At 38.2% G+C, this 20,504-nt stretch overlaps 4 protein-coding genes across 7 annotated transcripts in view; 1 reads left to right on the top strand and 3 right to left on the bottom strand.

Annotated features, from left to right (window-relative positions):
• Positions 1–2,709, bottom strand: part of LOC111431232 (bZIP transcription factor 16) — a 4,959-nt gene extending 2,250 nt beyond the window's left edge. Inside the window, exons 1-8 of one of the 3 annotated variants that reach the window (XM_023067825.1) lie at positions 2,373–2,709; positions 1,895–2,073; positions 1,400–1,456; positions 1,231–1,305; positions 784–873; positions 610–669; positions 364–533; positions 210–264 (exon numbers count right to left, since the gene is read on the bottom strand). In XM_023067825.1, the coding sequence (XP_022923593.1) occupies positions 210–264; positions 364–533; positions 610–669; positions 784–873; positions 1,231–1,305; positions 1,400–1,456; positions 1,895–1,963 (576 nt within the window). In that variant the 5' untranslated portion in view covers positions 1,964–2,073; positions 2,373–2,709. Of the gene's footprint in view, positions 1–209; positions 265–363; positions 534–609; positions 670–783; positions 874–1,230; positions 1,306–1,399; positions 1,457–1,894; positions 2,074–2,372 lie in introns of those variants that run through there. The other 2 variants (XM_023067827.1, XM_023067828.1) reach the window with 2 other exon arrangements.
• Positions 2,710–8,034: 5,325 nt separating this feature from the next.
• On the top strand, positions 8,035–13,127 carry LOC111431227 (extra-large guanine nucleotide-binding protein 3-like). Its single transcript, XM_023067820.1, has 8 exons — positions 8,035–9,015; positions 9,127–9,264; positions 10,205–10,309; positions 10,403–10,588; positions 11,629–11,809; positions 11,900–12,138; positions 12,282–12,454; positions 12,533–13,127. The coding sequence occupies exons 1-8, from the start codon at positions 8,035–8,037 to the stop codon at positions 13,125–13,127; spliced, it is 2,598 nt and encodes an 865-aa protein (XP_022923588.1).
• Positions 13,128–13,278: 151 nt separating this feature from the next.
• Positions 13,279–16,852, bottom strand: LOC111431233 (26S proteasome non-ATPase regulatory subunit 13 homolog A). Its single transcript, XM_023067829.1, has 6 exons — positions 16,583–16,852; positions 15,148–15,594; positions 14,880–14,960; positions 14,365–14,561; positions 14,175–14,274; positions 13,279–13,765 (listed from the first exon to the last, which is right to left on the bottom strand). Exons 1-6 carry the CDS (start codon positions 16,730–16,732, stop codon positions 13,580–13,582), a joined length of 1,161 nt encoding a protein of 386 aa, XP_022923597.1. The 5' UTR covers positions 16,733–16,852; the 3' UTR covers positions 13,279–13,579.
• A 929-nt stretch (positions 16,853–17,781) lies between these two features.
• On the bottom strand, positions 17,782–20,254 carry LOC111431237. 2 transcript variants are annotated; one of them, XM_023067833.1, is made up of 3 exons: positions 19,772–20,254; positions 18,996–19,169; positions 17,782–18,117 (listed from the first exon to the last, which is right to left on the bottom strand). In XM_023067833.1, the coding sequence occupies exons 1-3, from the start codon at positions 19,835–19,837 to the stop codon at positions 17,944–17,946; spliced, it is 414 nt and encodes a 137-aa protein (XP_022923601.1). In that variant the 5' UTR covers positions 19,838–20,254; the 3' UTR covers positions 17,782–17,943. The 2 variants fall into 2 exon arrangements, with proteins under 2 accessions (XP_022923601.1, XP_022923603.1); XM_023067835.1 differs by lacking the exon at positions 19,772–20,254 and adding an exon at positions 19,284–19,658.
• Between the last annotated feature and the right edge of the window lie 250 nt (positions 20,255–20,504).

The raw sequence follows: 20,504 nt of genomic DNA, 5'->3' as shown, positions 1-20,504 counted from the left end.
GGGGGGGGGGGGGGGGGGGGGGGTGGTCCGGTCCCACTACTTATTCTTCAGATAAAGTGAATGCATAAAGAACCCAATAAACTTATGGCATGCAACATTAGTTTGACTCACCTACAGAAACAGAACCTATCCAGGTCACATCCGAAAATGAACAAAATCGATTCATTCGAGAGGAAGATGTCAATCGACAAGCAATGACCACTACTTACATTTTGAGAATTGGCATCGCTTCCTTCACTTGAACCTTCGCTGGCACTCTCAGCACTACAAAAATCAGGTCAGATTCACATCACCCAAGGATCCAATTGGCACATCAATAAAATTGTTATTCTACATAGGCAATTTCTAGAAAAGTTAGAGAACCTCTTAGAGTATGCTCCATTGGCAGATGTTCCAGATGTTTTACCGAGCTCATTATTCTTCCCTGTAATCATGTTCAAACTGCCCAAACTTCCTTTTGATCTTTTAATTGGCAGCTTTTCCTTCACTTCAGGTAGCTTAACGTCTCCCTCCAAACTGCCTGCGGTATTACCCTATATACGTCTTCACATGTCATTTTTATCCGCTTAAAGACAATGATACCTGTCATAAAATAAGGAGGAAACTCACAGAGGCCTCAGTGATGCCATTTGGAGAAGGCATTGCAAATGGGCTAAAAGGATATGATCCCTATTATACACATTGGAATATAGCATACAGTATTAAGCAAATCCGTCAGACAAAAAGATAATAGAAGTTTTAAACATAAAAAAAAAGAAGTAAAATTATAGTGCCCAGAAATACCGGGGGAATGGACGGATGAGCGTATATGCCACCAGGTGGATACATTGCAACATATGGATGTGGAGGCGTGCCATAAGGAGGCATAATATGCTGTAGATAAAAACCTACGTTTAGATAAATACACAGAGCATTCCTTCCCCAAAAGCACAAGGCCATATTCCTTAAAGTACTGTCACGAATATTGTATGTAATGCATCATACAGTTATCAGAAATGGCATGAACCATTACAGCACTCAACGATACATTAACATTACCAAACAAGAAGTTCGCTCCAGAGACACGGGCTTCATGTTAGTATCCCCAAATACATTAATAGCGCCATAATTGAAATAATAATAAAAACAAGAAAAAGAGGAAGAGTGCTATAAAAACAGATTTCCAGTCCAATCAGAATATATGTGGGTCAACAAGCAGACATAATAGACCCAAAAAACCAGTAGATGTACCTGAACTCCCCACATATATGGGTGGGCTTGAGGGCTTGATGCCAAGAAACCATGTGGAGGAATAGGAGAATATGCCTGAAAACCAAAAAAGATATATATACATAATGATTTAACCACAATGCCATCCCAACAAACAGGATTAAACTAAAAGCTATTGCCCCAGGGTAACCTGAAAACCTGACCAATCAGGATTAACTGCGCCAGCGCTTGTGGTTGAAGTCTGCTCCTGTAAAACGATTACAAGAGATTATCATACAGAACCTGTGAGGACAAACTTTAAAGAAAATGAAATAAACACTAAGAAACTGTAAGCTAACATTTTCAGTGACGTTTGATAGAAAAAATTTAAGTAACAACAAGAAGACAACCAATTAGAATCTCTGAGTACTTACTTTAAAGAAAATGAAACAAACACTAAGGAAATGTTTGCTCATATGTATTTGTTTCTGTGATAGAATTTTTAAACACGTAATACTAAATTCGATCTTGAAATTACTTTCTCAGCCCATAATTTTATTTAAGAACAACTCGGTCGTTACAGGAAACGAAATTCTCGTGAAAAACAAAGAATGAGCTATATAGAGCACAGTAAAAAGAAAAACAAAAATCACTTACAAAAGTCAAATCAAATAATATGCAACTCAAAATCAGGCCTAAATTAAACCTGGGTAGTAGGAGGCGGTGTCTTCGTCTCCTTGTCTTTTGGTGGTTTCTCCATCTCACTGCCACTCATGGTTCCGCTTCACCATCTTCCTGCCATCCCCCAAGACTTCCAATAACACGAATCCTAACCTTTACAAGACTGTAAACTGACCGAGCCGCAGCCACTCCCTAATGAATTTCCTTGAACATAAACAACAACTTCAAATTTTAAATTCCGGTACAAACTGAATAAGAAGATTAAAAAAAAATCTATATTTTCGTTCCCGCAATTCAGAATTTCATTTGTGTGTTCAATTTCTAGCAAAACAAACAGAAAACGCATAAATTTGAAGGAAAACAAGCACACTATCCGGCCCTAGCATGCATGAAGCTGAACAATAACCAACATAACCAAAAACCCTAACAGAAATGTGAGAGGAAAACAAAAGCACGAAAACACACACAATTCAAAATTGAACAAGATGGAGCTTTTTACTTACCAAAAATCGAAACCTCAAACCCACTGGGAGGAATAATTCGAGACTCAATTGAAGGAGCCTCGAAAGGTGATCAAATGATGAAGAGGAGGTTTGAAACAGCAGCGATGGCGAAGAATCGAATGGAAAATTTAGGGAATTGAGCGAGGAGGAACTTGGAAAAGATTCAAGAATTTTCTTTTTTTTTTTTCCTTGAAAAACTGAAAAAATGGAAAGATCAGAAGTTGAACACGGGAGATTGACGATGAGAGTCTTCGTACGGCGTTACTGTCTCTCTCTCTCTCTCGCTCTCTCTCGAAGAAAAGTCGCGAAATCGCCGTCTCGCCCCTCAGCCTCAGGGCATGAGCCACTCGATTTTCTCTCTCTTTCATTCCTTCGGCATGACCGGGCTCATGGGCTGAAGCCCAAATCTGTCTTCTTTCGGGCCCTGCTTAATGAGCTTGGCCCATTCTTTCATATTGACATTCCTTCGGCATCGCCAAACTCGTGGGCTTCAGCCCAGAGCTGTCTTCCTTCGGGCCCTGATTAATGGGCTTGGCCCATTATTGCATGTCGGCAGCCGAAGCCCATATCTATCCTTTTGGGCCATGGTTAATGGGCTTGGCCCATTATTTTCATTATAATAATTACAATTTTAGTATGTGAATAATGATTTGATTTGAGCATAATTTTGGTGTATTTTGTTGGTTTATTAATTAATGATTGAAAGCTGACCTGGCAGCGTGCGTTTAGGAAATAGGAAGAAAATCATATCTGATCCCTTTATGGATATCTCTCTTCTCACCAAATAAAAATAAATAAAAAAAATAAAAAAGGTTGTATTTTTGCTTTTAGCGCATTCTGTCTCTATCTCACGTATTTGGTAGCTTTAACCTCAGACCTTATGGGTCCCACTTCCACACTTAATTACTGCCATCCACGTGGCTATCATTAAAATCACCTCGTCCTCGACCCCCACTCACCTTTTTCGTTATTCTTCCATTTTTAATATTCAAATTTTATTTATTTTTTGTTAGAAATTAGAATGGATAGAAAAAATATTTTTAAAATCGTAGAAGATTTTATTAAAATTTTAAATATTACAATAATATCTTTAAAAATAAAAGTTTTATTAATACCTTCGACCTTTTAAATCAACTTTGTTAAAAAGATACTTATTAAAGTTTAAAAGTAGTATTAACACCATAATTTATTATTATTAATAATATAAGAACGAAAACAAATTATCCCATTTTTTAATTTTTAGAAATTTTCTATTATTTTTTAAGTTTTTAAAAAAATTTAAGAATGTTTTTCTTAGAAAATGGTATTTTTGAAACATTTTTAAAAATTAAAGGGTAATTAAAAAAAATTAAGTTTTTTTTTTTTTTTTTTTTTTTACTTAAAATACAAAATTTAATGATCTTTTTTTGTTTATTTAACCTAAAAAATTAAAATAATATAAAAAAAAAATTTGTAAGAAGTCTGCCTTTCCGTACTCTGCTCAGTTCTTCGTGCCTTGGATTCCCACGAAGACACTTTGGACCCATCTTCGGCGGTGCTGGACAAAAATTCCCCGCAACCGACGATCTTTGGACCAATCTTCTTTGTGGAATCCCATCCGTCGTTGTAGAACTCCAAATGTTCGATCTATTCGTCACCATTTCTCCGTCGGCGTTGGCAATTACAATTTCGATATCGACCTTCAAGATCTTCCGAGTGCCCTCGCATTCGCAATTACATTACGATTTCCGAAGAAGAATCTTGATTCGGATTATATCTTGTGGTTTCTTGATTCAATTGTGCCAGGAAATTTATCTTGATTTTGAGTAAATTTTGAGAATCGAACAGGTCGGCGCCTCTCTGTATTTTAGGGCTTTTCGGTTTCAAGAACGCAATCGATTTCTTAATTCGAGTGATGCGAAGACGATTAATCGAACCAAAACGAATCTCAGATATGAACTGAATAAAATCAAAGCCGTAAACTAGCATTTCAATGACATTCTCTAACCTTTTCGATCGAGATTGTTTTGCCTGATTCTAGCGGCTGTCGGCGCCGGCCTGATATTGCCGGAAGTGATCGTCGGTCGCCGGTAATTGCTGTTCCGCTGCCGCCAAGGTCTGAACAGTTTATCGTGGGATTGTTATACGCGAACGAACAATCCGCAATATTTAATAAATAAATAAATAACTTATTTCCTTTTTTTTAATACTTTTATCTATTTTAATTTTTAACCTAATAATTTTGTATTCATCCAATACAAATTTGACACGTAAGCAAGTTTTAGTCTAATAGTGGATTTTCAAAATTAATATGTTCATCATTTGGTATTTGAGAGGTTAAAAAAAAAATGGCATGTTTTGTACGGGAAGCTTTGAATTTGATCTCTAATTAGATTTTGAAATTTGAAATTTGTTTTTTGGGTGACCCCAGTAAAACAGTGGTATATGAATGAATTGGGACAGCACATGTGTTAGGTTCTACATTGGTTGGGGAAGAGAACAAACCATCTTATAAGAGTGTGGAAACCTTCTCCTAGCAAACGCGTTTTAAAGCCTTGAGGAGAAGTCCGAGAGGGAAAGCTCAAATAGGACAATATTTGCTAGAGGTGGATCTGGGTCGTTACAAATTGTATCAAAGCCAGACATCGGACGATATGTTAGCCTTCTCGCTGTTTCTCGAAGGAGGGTAGACACGAGGCGGTGTGCCATTAAGGACATTGGACTCTAAAGGGGGTGGATTTGGGGGCGGTCCCACATTGATTGGAGGAAGGAAAGAGTATCAGCGAGGACGCTGGGCCCCTAAGGAGGAGGGTGGATTGTGATGTCCCATATCGGTTGGGAAGGAGAACAAATCACCATTTATGAGGGTGTGGAAACCTTCCCTCGCCTTTTAAAGCCTTGAGGGAAAGCCCAAAAAGGATAATATCTGCTAGCGGTGGATCTTAGTCGTTACAAAATGAGTGAAGACAAAACATCTTGGGTCCATGGAATAACCTTCACACTTAGAAACAATGAGTAAATAACACCATTTTACAAAAATGCAGTAGAATGTCAAGTTCATCAAATGTCAAAATTGTAGTTTGAACCCTCGATTTGGATCATAATTTACCTACAGTAGGGTTAAAATAAAAAATTAATTTATATTTAAGATTAAACACGTCATATTAAAAAAAATATTTAAAAAAATTAAATTCAAATTTCAATATTCAAAAAAGTGTTTCACCTTTTCTATTGCTTTTTCCACCTCCCAATTTCTTTTGTTCTCGTAATGTTGTCATTTTCATAATAATTCCCCCACTCACGTTTTTAATGATGAGCTGTCAAGCGTGTGAAGGTCGATTTCACTAAATAATTTATTTTTATTAAACATAATATTTAACCAACCTATTAATTTAAATTACAAAAATTAACTTTTTTTTAAGCTATATATTTAGGAAAATGATAATAATCCAACTAATTACTGATAAATATTCAAACGATTGTTGCATTGAAAAAACAAATATTTAATAAATAATTAAATGTTATTTTGTTACATGATTATTGTTTAATTAGCTTAAAATTAATTTTAATTTTAAGTAACTAAAATTACAATTTATTAAAAGTAAATAAATTTAAATTAAAAAATACAAAACTAAATAAATTAGACTGAAAGTAATTACTTAAAAAAATAATTAAAAGAAAATGTTATTAAATTGAAGTCAAATGACATTAATGAATAAATGGTGCAAACTAAAATTATAGCGTCAAAGTTAACGATACCGTTACCGTCAAAATCGAGATGATTTCCCACGCTCTACGAAGCGCTTTCAAACAGCAATTCCATGGCACCAGATATCTTGGTCGTGTCCGCATTTAAGCCCACGCGCTTCATAGGCGCGTGGATTACTTCAACGAAACTGTCTGTTTAAAATTTGGGACCCACTCTGTCTTTATCCCCTCTCTCCCTAATCAATATCTCTCTTACTTACCCTCTAAATCGAGTAGTTTTATTAATATATAACTAATTAATTAATTAATATATTAGCTACTAAATTATGTTTAAATTAACAATAAATTAAATTATACGCTAAATTTTAAAGTAAATTATATAATTATTATTAAATAGGTTGATTTGGAAGGTCCAGAGATCTGGTTTAAAACCGAATACATTTCTTATAAAAATGTGAAAACGGCTCCCTCTGTGAAGATGACTGGGATGCATAATAGGCCAAAACAGACAATATCTGTTAGCAATGGGCTTGGACCGTTACAAATAGCATTAGAGCCAAACACCGGACGGTGTGTCAACAAGGACGTTAGCCCCCAAGAGAGGTGGATTGTGAGATCTCATGTCGGTTGGAAAGGGGAACAAAATATTCGTTATAAGGGTGTGTAAGTATCTCCTTAAACGCGTTTTTAAACCATGAGACTGACAACAATACGTAACGGGCAAAAGCAGACAGACAATATCTGCTAGTAGTGGACTTGGGCTATTACCGTTATTGAAAAACAGCTACATAGAGATAGCTACAACTAGTAATTAAAAAAATATAATTTTTTAAAGAAATGGAAAAATAACTATATAGGATAAGAATTAACGATATAATAGTTGGAGTGACGATGACGATTATTTTAATACTTTTTAATACAAATATTACGGCCGGTAAAGAGTTGTAATACTGCTGTAAACTTGACTATAATTCAACTGGTAATTATATATTTAAAGTAAATATATATTATAAATATAAAGTAAAATATTTAATTAAAATATTGAGATTTGGACATTAGTGCAAAGAGGTGGGTTAGACGTCTGTGAATTTGGCAATAGCCTTACACCCATTGCTCTCTCTCCGAACTCCGTACTGTATTTCATCTCTTTCTCTCTCTCTCTGGAAGGGGCTTCATCTTTTGTTCTTGCGTTCATGGTGGTGGGTTTCGCAGAGGCTTTGCCTTTTGGGTTCCAAAACCCCCAATCAAACCTCAAAAAGCCATCTCTCTGGCTTCCTTCGCTTCGCAATCTCAACGATTCGCTTTCATTTTGTCACTTTCCTCGTCCATTTCCATTTTGACTCTCTCTAAAAGCGAAACTGTTTACTCTTCAAAAGGTATTTCTCTCTCTCTCTCTCTAGTTTTCCCCTTTTTTTTAATCTATTATCTTCTGGTAAAATAGTCTTCGCTTTGAATATTTGATTCTTGTGGATTTGTTGGGCGTGCTCTGCTGTTCTTTATCTTTTTGTTTGTTTATAATTTGTTTGACTCTGATTTTTTCAACTCTTGGATTGTAGAGGTGCGTTCGTCTGCTTTTTTCAAGGTTTTGAAAACTATTGTTTGATTTGCGTTTTGGATGTCCTGATTTTGACTGGAAACTTCGTGATCGAAAACCTTGATGAATGGAGCCTTCTGATTTTGAAGTTTTCTTAGCATTCTGTTCTTTCTCTTGAGATTTTGAGTTTGATTTCTGTCATTGATGTGATTTGGTTGAACTAGGAGCGATCAATCCAGGCTCTGATGAATGTTTTTGTTGGAGCCTTCTTCGTGTCAGGATTTGTGTTTATATCTCTTGCCATTGTCTCTGTTGATTGAGGAGATGATTAAGCTTTACTCGTGGATGCTGTTGTAGGGAATCATATATAAAATTTGAGTTCTTCTATCTCAAGAAGTGTTCAGAAGTTTGGATTTAGTACTCCGCTGTAAATCTAGCAATATGTCGGTCGAACCCGAAAGAAGGGGGGAAAAAAACTGGAAGGAATTGGTGAAGAAGATGCTCCCACCTGGAGCATCTCTCCCTGAAAGTGCTAGCGATCTAGATTACTCTATAGCTATGGAGTACGAGGGTCCACCAGTAGTCCATGACGTTCCAAGAATCGAACCGCTTGACATAAATTCTCGTTCAATTCCAGTTGCTGAACCTCTTTCTGAATCCCAAAGGTCCATTGCAAAGGACGGTCCTCCAACGATCGAACCAATTCCTTTGCCTGTCTCTCGTATTGCTGGCGTCACGAGTTCGCCTGCTCAGAGCCCAAGGGCATCAGGAAGTTCAGAGTCTGTAGTATCCGTCTTGCAAAACCATGATTTTTCTTCAGCTTCACCTTCTGCCTCCCCAGCTTCAGTTCACAACCCACCTAGCAATCAACCTAAACAAGTAGTTATTGATGCAAGAAGAGCACCCGTTGTCACTTTTAATACTGTTGATCACTCCCATCGAAAAGAACTTAGCGTCGAGAAGCAAGTGTATCCCGAGTACGTAGGAGTTTCGAAAGAGAAAAAGAAAAAGAAAAGTCGGGTATGTTATAGGTGTGGCAAAGGAAAGTGGGAAACAAAGGAGTCATGTCTTGTCTGTGATGCCAAGTATTGCGGCAACTGTGTGCTTAGAGCCATGGGATCGATGCCTGAAGGGCGTAAATGTGTAACTTGCATTGGTGATCCTATAGATGAGTCGAAGAGGTCAAAATTGGGCAAGCATTCGAGGGTCTTGTCTCGACTACTTAGTCCTTTGGAAGTGAAGCAGATTATGAAAGCAGAGAAAGAATGTCCTGCTAATCAACTTCGCCCCGAACAGCTGATTGTAAATGGATCACCCCTACGATCCGAAGAGATGGCAGAATTACTTGGATGCCCTCTTGCTCCACAGAAACTGAAACCCGGAAGATATTGGTATGACAAAGAATCTGGTCTCTGGGGAAAGGTAACTATAATTTTCTGGCGTTAGCTTTTCTATGTGTACTTAATGTATGGCCATGTGACCTTTGCTTCTGCCACTAGAACTTCATGTAGTACTTTTGTGTTGACCTGACAGGAAGGAGAAAAACCAGATAGAATCATTAGTTCGAACTTAAGTTTCACTGGCAAACTTAGCCCGCACGCAAGCAATGGAAACACCGAAGTTTACATCAATGGTCGAGAAATCACGAGACTCGAATTAAGGGTGCTTAAGGTACACCTTTTGGCTTCATAAGGTGGAATATAGGCATTCTAATGCCCTTTGTTTTGTTTCTGAAACTGTTAACTGTTAATTTTTTATATCATACATAGTGCCCTATGTCATAAATGATCAAGGAAAAAGAATATGGAGGAGATGATGTACAGTATTGCCTCTTTAGATGGAGAATCTGAATACTTGTAATCCTTAGTCAGCTTGAATATTGAAAAAGTTATATGGAAAATGTAAGAACTTGTGTGATCCCACGTCAGTTGGAGAGGGGAGCGAAGCATTCCTTATAAGGGGGTGGAAGTCTCTCCCTAGTGGACGCATTTTAAAACCTTGAGGGGAAGCCCGAAAGGAAAAGCCCGAAAGGGAAAGCCCAAAGAGGACAATATCTGCTAGTGGTAGCTTGAGCCGTTACAAATGGTATCAGAGCCAGACACCGGGTGGTGTGCCGCGAGGACACTGGGCCCCCAAGGGGGGTGGATTGTGAGATCCCACATCGGTTGGAGAGGGGGACAAAGCATTTCTTATAAGAATGTTATAACCTCTCCCTAGGGAGACGCATTTTAAAACCTTGAGGGGAAGCCCGAAAGGGAAAGCCCAAAGAGGACAATATCTACTAGCGGTGGACTTAGGCCATTATAGAACTATATGTATAAATATATTGAGTTGGTTGTTCTGGTGGCTGGTCTTGGGCACATCACGTAACATCTATCTATAGAGGAGACTGCACTTTAACTGACCTGTATTGCACACTGTTTTCAGCCTCCTTGTCACATGAATGCCTTGATGGAACTCTTAAGCTTATTTCATTGGCTTCCTTTCAGCACTAAAATTATCTTGATGTCTACTAAAAAAAGTTCTTAATATGAACTCGGTTCCCTTTAGATGTCTAATGGCTTGCGGTATCTGGTATAACTAAACGTATTCAATGCTATGAACTTTTCAGTTGGCAAACGTACAATGCCCACGCGACACCCATTTTTGGGTCTACGACGATGGTCGCTACGAGGAAGAAGGTCAGAACAATATCAGAGGAAATATTTGGGAGAAGGTGAACACATAAAACCTTTTGAATGAAGGCTAACCTATGTCAAATTTATCCTTTTTGATATCAAGAACCTTATATATGCTTTGGTTAAGGCAGGCTTCAACACGCTTTGTATGTGCTTTGTTCTCATTGCCCGTGCCCCATGGTCAGCCACCCCATGGAGTGAGAGAAGAGGCTAGCAATCATACAACAGTTCCCAACTATTTTGAGCAACAAAAGAGGATTCAGAAACTTCTTCTCATTGGGATTGAAGGCTCCGGAACTAGCACAATCTTTAAGCAGGTAAACATGAAATCATTATTGTCGTTATTTTTGTACTTAGATCTTCACTTCCTTGGGCTTTTCAATCTTCCCAATATTACATTTGAAGTACGGAATCATGTAACATAACTTAATGTAGGAAGTGGAGGGAAGTAGAAACTTAAATGTATCTATGTAGAGTTAGTTCGTACAATCTAGACAACCACGATTTTTTGTAAGAGTCATCAGACCTTTCGACAAATCTAAGTTTATACTTTTTCTTTTTAATTTTGGGATACAATTATAACAGGTCAAGCCCATTGCTAGCAGATATTGTCTTTTCTGGGCCTTCCCTTTCGGGTTTTCCCTCAAGGTTTCTAAAATGCGTCCAGTAGGGAGAGTTTTCCACACCCTTAGAAAGTTGTTTTGTTCCCCTCTCCAACCGAAGTGGGATCTCACAATCCACCCCCTTTGGAGCCCAGCGTCCTCGTTGGCACTCGTTACTCTCTCCAATCGATGTGGGGTCTCACAATCCATCACCCTTCGGGACCTAGCGTCTTCATTGAAACACAGCTCGGTATCCACCCCTTTTGGGGCTCAGCGTCCTTGCTGGTACACCGCCCAGTGTCTGGCTCTAATATCGTTTATAATAGCCCAGCCCACCGCTAGCAGATATTGTCCTCTTTCGACTTTTCCTTTTGGCTTCCCCTCCAAGTTTTTAAAACGTGTCTGCTAAGGAGAGGTTTCCACACCTTTATAAAAAATGCTTCGTTTTCCTCTCCAACCGACCTGTGGATCATAAACTAGGATGGATATATAAATGCATGTGTTCTTTTGGCTTCTGGTTTCTACTAATATTTTGGTGGGCCATTAAGCTTTAGAAGATAAGAGGTTTGTTTGACGTATTGTATAAAAAGAAAACGAAAGATTTTATCTTGCAATTTTGAGGTAATGACCGGGAATTTATCTCTGGGAAGGTTGTGGGCGTTGCAAAGGAAATGGCCTTGATAAGGTCGCGTTTAAAATCTATTAGAAATGAAACAATTCCATCCACTATCTTCAATGTTTACTTTTTTGGGCAGGGAAAATTTTTGTATGGGAACAGATTTACTGAAGAAGAACTTCAAGACATCAAACTTATGATTCAGAGTAATATGTACAAGTATCTTAGCATCTTGCTTGATGGTCGAGAACGCTTTGAGGAGGAATTCATGAACCGAAAAAAGGTTCGAAGTTCCCAGGAAGGTCGAGCTCCCGAAACTGGTAATTTTTGCAATGTTCATTGGGCTTTATGATTAGATCAGGCTAGAAGTCTCTCCCTAAAGATTGTACTTATTTAATGAAATGTTACAGATGGAGAGAGGGAAGCTAGCGAATGCATTTACTCCATCAACCCAAGGTTGAAACATTTTTCCGATTGGCTCCTCGATATCATTGCTACTGGAGATTTGGACGCGTTCTTCCCTGCTGCAACTCGTGAGTATGCTCCATTAGTTGAAGAGCTATGGAAGGATCCTGCAATCCAGGAAACGTACAAGAGAAAAGACGAGCTACACTTCCTTCCCGATGTTGCCGAGTACTTCTTAAGCAGGGTAATCCATCACATACTCAAATTTCAAAACCAGAACGTTTTTATTGGTGATAACATCGTCTGCCATCATCACGTTTCATCTTTTTTGTTTAGGAATGATTGAATTCTTTATGGAAAATGCTTAGAATTTGTGATTGTTTGCAGGCAGTGGAGGTTTCAAGCAATGAATATGAACCTTCTGATCGAGATATCTTGTATGCAGAAGGGGTAACCCAAGGGAATGGATTGGCTTTCATGGAATTTTCACTTGATGATCGGAGTCCAATGTCTGAGACTTACACTGATAATCTTGAAGCTCCGCCCCCACCTCTTACTAGGTATTATATTCTCCCATTCTAAGCCAAGAATTCCCCTTATAAGTGTTTTGACTCATTGGCTTGTATCTATCGTTACAGATACCAACTTATAAGGGTAAGTGCCAAGGGGATGAATGAAGGGTGCAAATGGGTAGAGATGTTTGAAGATGTTCGAGTTGTCGTCTTCTGCGTTGCGCTTAGTGATTTCGATCAATTGTCTCGTGCCCCAGAAGGTAACAGCAGCGGAAACCTATTACAAAACAAGATGATGCAGAGTAAGGAGCTTTTCGAGGCAATGGTCCGACACCCTTGTTTCAAAAATACCCCATTCGTGTTGATACTCAACAAATACGATCTCTTTGAAGAGAAAGTAAATCGAGCATCATTGAATGTCTGCGAATGGTTTAATGATTTCAGCCCCGTGCGACCGCTGCATAGCAACCAGTCACTGTCTCATCAAGCTTACTACTATGTAGCTATGAAATTCAAAGACCTTTATCAATCCATCACAGGTCGTAAGCTTTTCGTGTGGCAAGCTAGAGCGAGGGACCGAGTGACGATTGATGAGGCATTCAAGTATATAAGAGAAGTAGTGAAGTGGGATGAGGAGAAAGAGAGGCCTTACTATGGTGGACCTGAGGATTCCTTCTATAGCACAGATGTGAGCTCATCTCCATTTGTTAGACAACAATGAGGTTTCTTTGTTGAGTTTCATAGATAGTGTCAAAAGGAAGCCCAAAAAAGGAAGAAAAACATGGCTTCACTTTCCACTTCTCTCTACTCCTTAGAATAAGATTATTCTTGCAATTTTTTTTTTTATGAAGTCTAGTTTATAAGATATCTTAAACTTTGGATGAAACTGATCCTCATGGAGCTCATTAAATCTCAATTGAATGCAACAAAAGTAACAAATACAGAAGGGAAGTCCAATAACCATTCTTTAAGTCCGTTTCTCAACTCCTCCAATCCATGCTCACTTTCAAAACTAAGACGTAGAGGCTTCTGATTCCTAGAAAAATAGTTCAAGAAAGCTGGAGGCAAGATAGCTCCAGCCAGCACATGAGAATCTTATGAAGGATCAGTAGTTTCTTCTGGCTTTTTGCTTCCTCCCTCTGCTTAAGTTGTTTAGAGATGCAATGAAGAGGATTACGATGCAACTAGATCAGGCGTCTCGGCCTCGACTGAAAGCAAAGTCGAATGCACTTTATCCACCCAACTGTCCAGTCGGTCTCGCAGGGATTTGATCTGTGGAATGCCTAGAACCCTTGGTTGCACCCAGGAAACATGGACCGTTCCCTCGACTTGATCGATGATACCCTCTATAAGGTGGACCTACAATAAAAATCCCTCAGCCTTTTGTTATCATTCGTCAGAAAAACAATGGTCTGGTTCTCCAATCATGGCAATTAACGAATCAGTAAGAAAGGTCGTTAAGTGAGAAGGAAAGAGGTGGGGAGAAAAAAAAACTGGAAGGCAAGGATTTCGTCAGAACAGGTCGAGATGAAACATGTTATGAGAGGTATCGATCAGCAACCATTGTTGATCGATATTTTTACACATTCAACCTAGAAGAAATTTACGTGCCTTTCAAAAAATATCACCATAGCTTTTTCTCTAAGTAAAAACCGAGTTCTTCCAGCATCATAATTTCTCGACCCTATATCTTAATTTGAAGTGACCAAAGCCATGGACAAATTTGAAACGAACATTCTTGTGAAAAAGAACTATAAGTGAAACTTACAGACAGGCTCTTCATTAGTAGATGCTCCACATCCTCAATAGAGAGTTTTGTTCGTTCTGCTATAACCTTCAATGGAATGGTTCGATCTTCAGATGGCCGGCTGCAATAAAATCAAATTAGCACAAAAATGATACAGAAAATCAAGGTATTTGGCAGATATCAAGCAGAGAAAGGAGCAAGGCCTGCATGCCTGAAGATAATTTCCATGAGGCAGAGAATATTGATTTTCTCCAATAGTTTCTTTTCATTTTCAACTAAAGCCGGTTGAGCCCTTAAAGCTGCATTATGGACTTGGCATAATTCTTGATAGCGAACTAAATCACCAGCATTGAATGCCTGAAGAATGTAGTAAAGCCACTCGACCTTTGTGCCCAACAGACTTTTGATCTGAAGAGACAAAAAGTTACACACACACATCAGGTTTGAAGTCGACAAAATAAATAGAGACAAAAAGATTAGGCACGGGCTACAATATCTACATAGAGATACCAATTGTTGCAGCCATTGTTAATCACGTTATAAGTACAAAGATCGTTGTATTTGCACTCGAACTAAATTATTTATTGAAAAAACTGAGTGATATTTATGTTTATTACTCCACCTCAAGGAGAAAAGACCAATAAAGAAACAAGCACTCAGAGGTGACATAAAATTATTAAACAATGAGATAGCAAAATAATAATGAACTACGGTGCAAATTCTTACAATAGGATGTGCAAGAAGCTCTCCAAAGTTGTAGATGTTATCTCCCCAAAGTGCAGAAAGAGACAAATCAAAGGCCAAATCCTGCAGGCACGACGACGAGCAATAATTTAAATAATGAACATGAACCAAATATGGATAGCGGATAAGTACCGATCGACGGGCAATTGGATTTATGAAATGAGTTATTTCTTATTTGAAAGGGGAAAAAAAAAGAAGAAATAGAAAGAAAAGTTTAACTGTACATAAAGAAAGAAACTATTCGCCATACCAATTTAAATGAGTCTGAGAGTGATTCCACTGAAGTATATGCGAGATAAAGAAGAGCACTTTTATAGAACTCAGCAAATTCTTGGCGGAACTTGTAAAATTGAGATGAAACCCAGTAATAGCTAGCATAAACAGATGGATCAATGTCAGTCATGCTGTCAAGAGTGCTCTTTCCATCTTCCAAAAGTTTCTTGCACTCTTTTCGGTCACCTTGCTCAAGCTTAAAAATAGCTATTTGCATCTTAATATAAAGGATAGGCTCCTCTATGCGGTGCTCTTTAGTGCTCCTCAGTTTCTCGATTATCCCTTCAAGATAACTAATGGCAGCTTCTTTCTCAGCATATTGCCGAGAAACAATCACAGCAAAATGTGCAAGCTTGAGAAGATTGATTTTGGTCTCAAAATCAGTGATGAAGTTGTGATACAACTGAATCAGTGCATCACCAGCCTGAACATTTAACCATAAAAAAAATATTAATTGAACTTGAGGTTTCTGCATAAAGGCAGGTAGGTAAAGCATGTTCAAATATACAAGGATTCACCAGAGATAAAACATATATTAGCTAGCTCGAACTAATTTAAAATTATTTCGGCTCTAGATAGACCGAAATCAGTACCCGATGAATGTAGCAATTATCCTCTCCTTAATTCTAATTATTCCGAGGTCGTATTCTTTAAGAAATGGGATAAATCAGGGAAGTCATACTCAGGTAGTAACAAAGACCCAGTTCATGCTTACTATCTAATTCTCCAATCTACAGTGTTAACTTCAAATCCAGATAGTGCACGTTAGATTGCCGAGCCCCAAAGCTTAAGATGTTGATGGTGACAAAGGTGACTTTGGCCTTTCGGTTAATGCCTCAACATCTCTCTCTCAAATAGATCTAACAGGCAGGTTATGAACATGAAATGGAGAGAAAATTATGAGGCAAAGATTGGAACACAAAACTTCTTGATCTACTTCAGTGAAACAAAAAAACTTAACCTACTCAATCCAGTCCCAGAAATGAGTAAATTAGTCACAAGTCACCTCAAACAGATGATTAATTCTCCAACTAACCACCCCGTATTCAGTCGATCTGTTTAACTAGTTTGCCCATATTACAGATATAAACAAGGGGAAACTTCTACCGTAGTTTAGATTTCGACAACTCTGAATCCAATCGGGAGTCGAATACGAAATCCAGTAGGCTAAACGAACCACTGTAAGCAAAACCCCTCGAAGTTTCAACCCCCGCGATCTTCTCCGTCAAAAGAACCCTAAGTTCGCCATCCATTTCGCCATCACAAATTCAATCTTAACATTCCCAGACACAAAACCCTAACAGTATCCATCTAAAAATCAAAGCATCTAAAAGCTAAAATACCAGCACACACTTCATGAAATCGAAATGTCAATACATTCATCGAAAACGTGGTAAGTTGAGAAAACACACCTGGAAGACCGTCAGAGCGACGAACTGCTCAAGCTTAAGTGTGAGCTGATGCCAAAGCTTCTTCTGGTACAGATCTGCTAGCGAATTGTACCATTCAGCGAGCTCAGGATGCGAGTTGCGAAGAGAATCGAGGTACTGCAAAGCGGCCATGGCTACTCCGGCTATGGATTCTCGGAAGGAGACAAGAAAGAGAACTCCAATGATTTATATAATTCGTGCCTCTTCCTCTTCTCTTTTTCTTGTTCTCAAAGAAAAGAATAGAAAAGCAGAGGAAGCTTTAGACGAGAGAGAGGCTTTATGGAGTCGGGTTGGGAATGAACCGACCCGACTCCGTGATGGGTTGTTGGGTCGGGTTTGGCCATATCACCGTCAATTTTTTACTTTTTAATATTTTGGGTAAAAAAAATAAAAAAAGATTAAATGTTTATTTATTTACTTAATCCTTAGAGAAAATTACCAAAAAATTGGAATATTTTACACAAGAGAATTTGGTAATTTTGAGCCATGTGAAGGTGAGTTGTATTTACCTAACATGAATCGTGCAATGCCGAACCAATAATCCCCACTCTCGAATGCTCGAATGTTCTTCTTCGGCTTTTGGGATCTCGATGACAAAATAGTACTTGAACAATAAAACTAATAGATATGATACATAAAGTTGAAGAATTGAGTTTCCGTATTAGGGTTTCGGTTTTAAGCGCATACATATAGTGCTACAAGTTTTTTTTCTTTGAAACTCAAGTTATGGTACTGTTTCCTAAGGGAATATTGAGACATTGAAATGAGAAAGCAGTTTTTTGGAGCTGTCTAAGAACGCAAACGAAAAGCTGCTGATGGTACCCGACGTTGGTCGAACGAAAATTGGTCAGGAGCAAAACCATTTTTGAGTGTTGGTTACTGATCATGCATGTCAGAGCCATCGGATTCGAACGTTCCTAGCAACAATGTCAAAAAATATTGACGTGACTCAGTTTTTGTACGCATGTGCTTCAAACAGTCCTATTCGGGTTTCAGTTTTAAGTCCGTATGTACAAGTGCTACAGGCTCTTGTTCTTTGAAACTCAAGTCTTGATATTGTTTCCTAAGGAAATATTGAGACATTGAAAAGGGAAAGCAACTTTTCGGAATGGCTCTTCCTCGACTTTCGGGATCTCGATGACGAAATAGTACCTGAACAACAAAACTAGCAGAGATAACACTGAAGGCTAAACTTTTGATATATTATGTAAACACTGAACCTGTGACATGCTATTATTGTACATGGAAAAACAATAAAGGTAAAAATCTGGAAGGAGGGTGCAAACTTTAGAAAATATTGTATAGGGAACTCTAAATTCCAGATGAGAACACAACTAGTTATGCTACATCCCGGATTCCTTGAGCAGGTTTAGGATGTTGTGTTCGGGAGCGCTGATGGATGGTAAGATTGTTCGTGTGGCCCGTGGTCTCGTGTCACCGACTTCTGCTTCTTTCATTACAGGCAAATCTGGCAGTTTTCGTATACTCGATACTCGTTCCTTCCATATTCTTCCATCCTAGTGTTTGAGCAGTTCAAAATCAGATTCTCAAGATATATCATAAAACCTACAACTTTCACTGATAAGTTTGGTAAATTAATAAGGAAAGGTTGGTTTAGGTGGAACTGATGATTTTATGCAATAAGTTTTGCTCTGGACAATACAGAAACATCTCTACTGGCTTCTTGTACAGTTCTAAATCTCATCTTTAAAATCGTGAACAGATTTCCTAAAATGAATCGACGAATAAATGACTCGACCTGTCAAACACTTGACCTGTGAGATTCCAATCGGTTGGGGAGGAGAACGAAACATTCTTCATAAAGGTGTGGAAATCTCTCCCTGGATGAGGGGTTTTAAAAATCTTGAGTGGAAGCCCGAAAGGGAAAGCCCAAAAAGGACAATATTTGCTAGCTCAACTTGAGCTGTTACAAATGGTATCAGAGCCAGATACTAGGCGATGTGCCACCGAGGAGGCTAGGCCCCAAAGAGAGGTGGACATGAAGCGGTGTGCCAGTAAGGACGCTAGGCTCCGAAGGAGGTGGATTGGAGGGGTCTTGCATTGATTGGAGAAGGAAATGAGTGCAAGTGAAGATGCTAGGCCTCGAAATGGGGTGGATTTTGAAATCCCACATCGGTTTGGGCAGGAGAATGAAACATTTTTTATAAGGATGTGGAAACCTCTCCCTAGAAGATGCGTTTTAAAAACCTTGAGGAGAAACTCGAAACGGAAAACCCAAAAACGACAATATTTGCTAGCGGTGGGTTTGGGCTGTTACATGACCTTTTCACCCTTGGACATATATACATCAATATATGCAACAATGCAACTCAGATACATAATTAACCAGACAAAACTGACAAAATTGAGAAAGAAGATCGATTCGGGAGCTTACATTCAGAATAGACGGTTCAGGCAACGGGCACTGAATTGGCTTATCGTTGTCGTGAGGCTCGATCGGGTGTTCAACAGGCTTAAACTCGACTGCTACTTCAATTCCATGAGAAACAGCAGCAGGGGTTGCACTAACACCAGTATTCTCAGGGTTTGGAGGCAGTCCTTTCCCATCCTGCATCAGAAAAACACACTTTATAAGCATCAAAACCACCCAATATCTTGAACTAAATGTAAAACAAATCTAAAAAGTAGAGAAAAACATTGGCTCAGATGATAATTTACTGACCTCCATCAAAGTTTCAAAGTAAAACAGGACAAGTAAAGTAGCAAATATGATAAGATTTCAGAAACAGCCATGGAAATCAGAAGCATAAAAGCTAAATATGTCCACTACTATGGAATCAACAAAGTTTATGATTTTATACATACAAAAAAAGAGTCCAAAATCAGCAATAGATTCGAGTTTGGGATAATTCTACAAAAAAAAAATGGCCCCAAAGAATCGTATTCTCCACCACAAGGGAGGTAAGATTCCAATTTATCAAAAATTAACCAATCCAGCAGCCATGAAGAACCAGGAAACCAAAATTATTTGAACGTTTCGACGAATAAGTTCAGATTCTTCAGAAACAGAATCAACAATCTCAATCGCGAGATACATAACTTCGAAAACGACGAACTCAACGCAGTACACAAATTCGAAATAGATGAACAAGTAAGATCAATCTTCATTCGCCATATAGAGATTAAAAAAAGAAAACAAAAAGTACTTACAAGCGCACTTTGAGCTCGTCGATGCCCTGTTCTGCTAGAAGAAAACCTTGAAAAAATGCCCACCATCTGTTCGACAAAATGCCCAAAACAAAAAATACTCGCAAAAACGTAACGAGTATTGAGATCTCGCCGCTCTTTGCCCTATAAACTCTCCTCTCTCTCTTCACACTTCAAAGAGTCTCTCTACTTCTCTCTCTAAAATAGTCCAAAAGCCACAGACAAACACAAGAGTCCAAGTTTTTTCAAACCCGATAAGGATCGGATCTCGACTGGTCCAGTGGAGAAACAGAAATCGCCTTCTCTCTCTTGAATTGAAGAGAGAGAGGAGGAGAAAGAAGAAGAAATTGGTCGAATTGGAAAATGAAGAACAATGGAGTTTTTGGATTTGATTCTTTCGTGTGTTTTTGTTGTAAAATCGAACGGATTTGCTTCACGAAATCAACAGTGTAATGATAAAGCCGTGAAGAATGTAGAGAGGTCGGTCTGATGGAAGGCATTGAACTCCCAAAGAACGACTTTTTAACGCAAAAAAAGGGAAAAAAAAAATTATATATATATATATATATATATAATAATATCAGTAAAAAATAACAATAATTTCTCTCATTAATATTTAATTGTTAAATTTTTTAGTTTTTATATGAAAATTATTGAATTTTGTGTTTCTTCTACAAAAAAATATTATTAAATTTTCAAATATTTTAATAACATCATTTTTATCCGTAAAAAATAA

Source organism: Cucurbita moschata, unplaced genomic scaffold (genome assembly GCF_002738365.1).
Source record: "Cucurbita moschata cultivar Rifu unplaced genomic scaffold, Cmos_1.0 Cmo_Scf00035, whole genome shotgun sequence".
Lineage (NCBI taxonomy): Eukaryota > Viridiplantae > Streptophyta > Magnoliopsida > Cucurbitales > Cucurbitaceae > Cucurbita > Cucurbita moschata.
Note: the sequence above shows the minus strand (reverse complement) of the source record. Positions and strands in the feature narration are given on the sequence as shown.

Bases quoted from the DNA above. Each gene is read 5' to 3' on its own strand.
- LOC111431227 (XM_023067820.1), top strand. From the start codon at position 8,035: ATGTCGGTCGAACCCGAAAGAAGGGGGGAAAAAAACTGGAAGGAATTG. The intron at 9,016-9,126 runs GTAACTATAATT...TTGACCTGACAG, and splicing joins AATCTGGTCTCTGGGGAAAG to GAAGGAGAAAAACCAGATAG. The intron at 10,589-11,628 runs GTAAACATGAAA...TTTTTTGGGCAG, and splicing joins CTAGCACAATCTTTAAGCAG to GGAAAATTTTTGTATGGGAA.
- LOC111431233 (XM_023067829.1), bottom strand. From the start codon at position 16,732: ATGGCCGCTTTGCAGTACCTCGATTCTCTTCGCAACTCGCATCCTGAG. The intron at 14,961-15,147 runs GTATGGCGAATA...TCGTGCCTGCAG, and splicing joins TCTCAGACTCATTTAAATTG to GATTTGGCCTTTGATTTGTC. The intron at 13,766-14,174 runs GTAAGTTTCACT...TTTTTATTGTAG, and splicing joins TACTAATGAAGAGCCTGTCT to GTCCACCTTATAGAGGGTAT.
- LOC111431237 (XM_023067833.1), bottom strand. From the start codon at position 19,837: ATGGTGGGCATTTTTTCAAGGTTTTCTTCTAGCAGAACAGGGCATCGA. The intron at 19,170-19,771 runs GTAAGTACTTTT...TTTCTGATGCAG, and splicing joins GACGAGCTCAAAGTGCGCTT to GATGGGAAAGGACTGCCTCC. The intron at 18,118-18,995 runs GTAAGCTCCCGA...CTCAAACACTAG, and splicing joins CTGAACCGTCTATTCTGAAT to GATGGAAGAATATGGAAGGA.